The 2,500-nt window shown below is 41.9% G+C and overlaps 1 protein-coding gene across 4 annotated transcripts in view; it reads left to right on the plus strand.

Annotated features, from left to right (window-relative positions):
- Positions 1 to 446: 446 nt before the first annotated feature.
- The window catches only part of LOC113589031 (disks large homolog 5-like), a 27,149-nt gene continuing 25,095 nt past the window's right edge, over positions 447 to 2,500 (plus strand). For all 4 annotated transcript variants that reach the window (XM_027028478.2, XM_035533551.1, XM_035533550.1 and 1 more), the window contains exon 1: positions 447 to 1,166. In XM_027028478.2, the coding sequence (XP_026884279.2) occupies positions 869 to 1,166 (298 nt within the window). In that variant the 5' untranslated portion in view covers positions 447 to 868. The remainder of the gene's footprint in view (positions 1,167 to 2,500) is intronic.

Raw genomic sequence — 2,500 nt, forward strand, 5'->3', positions numbered from 1 at the left:
TGACTGCCCTAAGAGTCACATGATCGAAAGCTCAACCATCACTTTTAATGTTTTAATTAATCTTTACATTTATAGTATAAATGACAAAAAAAGGTCAACACTGTTTTTACTCTCAGACTCGTTCACATAACTCTACTGAATTAATTGTCCTGAATCATTAAATGAACCACGCTCAACTAGTGGTCTTGTTATTCATGTTTTAGTTTTATGTTGCTTAAGTGTTAAGTTATGTAAAGGCGAGTATAATATTTTTCACTTTTTGTAACCACAATAGACGCGACTGGTATTGTACTCATTGTCACAGATTTATTTCCACACTTTATAAGCGTCAAGGTGCCGCAGGCTCCTCCCCGTTTGACTTGGTCACTACACGAAGGCTCCTCCCTGTTTGACTTTACTTGGTCACTACACAAAGTTTTGATTGGCAGTTGGTTGCAGCTGCTGATTCGTTGAGACATGGCGGAGCTTATTGGGTTGCGAGCGAAGGTTGGAAGAGTGACGCTACTTTTTAACTGTTTTCTTCGGTAATTTAAAATGCTATAACGCAAGGTAAAAGTTTAAGTGTAAATGAAACCTCTTTATTTGCTTTGACTCCGAAAACTGGCAAGATGTAAAACTTCTGCAACGAGAAAACGCCTGTTGACTGGCTAAAGTCAATAGTCTTGGGTACCAAATATGGCTACTTGTGTCTGTTCATATGATGAAAAGATGAAAAGTTACTTTACTTGGCCGTTCACTACAATGACCTCGGTTCCGATAGTTTTATAGTGTCCTCTGGACCAAGGTGAGGAAGTTCCTTTTGTGCGTATTCTTTTTTTTGTGCGAGTCCTCGGACGAGACGATTGCGGAATCTCGTTAGCTAACAGCGATGGATCCGAAGCACAAAGCACTGTTAAATCAGTGGCACCAAACCTTGCTGGAGTCAATCTCAGACGTGGATCGGCTTATAGAGGTTTTAGCTGCAGGCGGCAGCGTGAGCCAAGCGGAGCGCTATGAACTGGAGAACTGCTCCACTCGCGCGGAGAAAGTGGACCGCCTGCTCAAGACGCTGGTGGGTAAAGAGAAAGACCACTTCCAAGATCTCTGCGCAGCTCTGGAGAAAAGCCACCCTCGCCTTTCCGACACTCTTTTCGCTAACGGGGCTGGACCTGTAGAGAACCTCACAGGTACTGCACAAAGTTCATGTCTAACTTAAAACTCGCAACCAAATTTTCGTACTAGCTAACTAGCAAATAAATATGAACAAAGGGCAGTCCCTAACTTGTCGTTGTTGAAGCACTAATATAGCTGGTTGAACTTTAAAATAAAAAGTGTGGCTAGTTTACGTGCCTCGTAACAATCCAAAGGGTTTAATATATGGTCTAGTGGTTTCTTGCTGTTGCTTTGTGGTCTGCCTCAAATAATGACATCTGGCACCATAATTGTGATCTAGTCGAGGAAAAACGGTAACAGAGCTTGGACATATTAGAAAACTGGCTAAAATGATACATCCCAGTCCACGGTGATATCAGCGTAATAATGCATTCTTGGTTGTGTGAATCACTTTCCCGAATCGTTATCGACAGTCATACTGAAACTATAGAGACATCCCCAACATAGAGGTCCACCCCAAACCCAGAAATGCCTCTCGTTTATACTGTCGAGCACAGGGTTTCCTTTAATAAGGAATAGATAGTATTTTCCCCCAAGAGCAAGTCTGTTGTGACCCAGAAAGATGAGGTGCTGTGCTTACCCCCCAGTGCAGCCAGACACTCTTATACATCACTGAATGTTGACAGAGGCCTACTGTACATTTACATTTATCTGACATTACATTACATTTAGCTTTTATCCAAAAATGATAAAATGAGAATTATTACTGAGTACAACTTGAGCAATTGAGGCTCAGGGACCCAACAGTGGCAACTTGGTAGTGGTGGGGCTTGAACCAGCAACCTTCTAATTACAAGTCAAGTACCTTAACCACTGAGCTACCAGTGACCCTAGATGCAACACTCTGGCAAGGGGGATATGAATCGATGCTGTTCGAAATGTAAACTGCTGATGACTATTTAAACAAGGCAGACTGGTTCTTTTGGTGAACAGAGTGGTTCTTTTGGTGAACATTTGCAATCTTCTGCAATATCAGTATAGCAAGCAACCATACTGGGAGATCCACTAACAAGTAGGATTTGAGCTGTACTTTAGCTGGGTTACCCCGGCCACAGTCACCGGGGAACCCAGCCGGATGTTTGAAGGAGGAGCAGCGAACCACAGCAGAGAAAATGTATGAAAATGAAGTATCTCTTACATCATTACTTTTTTTTTTTTACTGTGTGCTGCCAGCAACCGGACCAATTCCAGATGAGCTAGTGATCATAAGGTGGGCACCTATTGTCTGATTCACACCATTCAAATGATCCAACAAGTAAATAATGATTAAAAAATAAACAGTATGGCGACAGTTGGCCAGCCTTCATCAGTGTTGCATAAATAATTTTTAATAGATTGTTAAACTTAT

The sequence above is a fragment of the Electrophorus electricus genome, chromosome 14 (assembly GCF_013358815.1).
Source record: "Electrophorus electricus isolate fEleEle1 chromosome 14, fEleEle1.pri, whole genome shotgun sequence".
NCBI classification, from domain to species: domain Eukaryota; kingdom Metazoa; phylum Chordata; class Actinopteri; order Gymnotiformes; family Gymnotidae; genus Electrophorus; species Electrophorus electricus.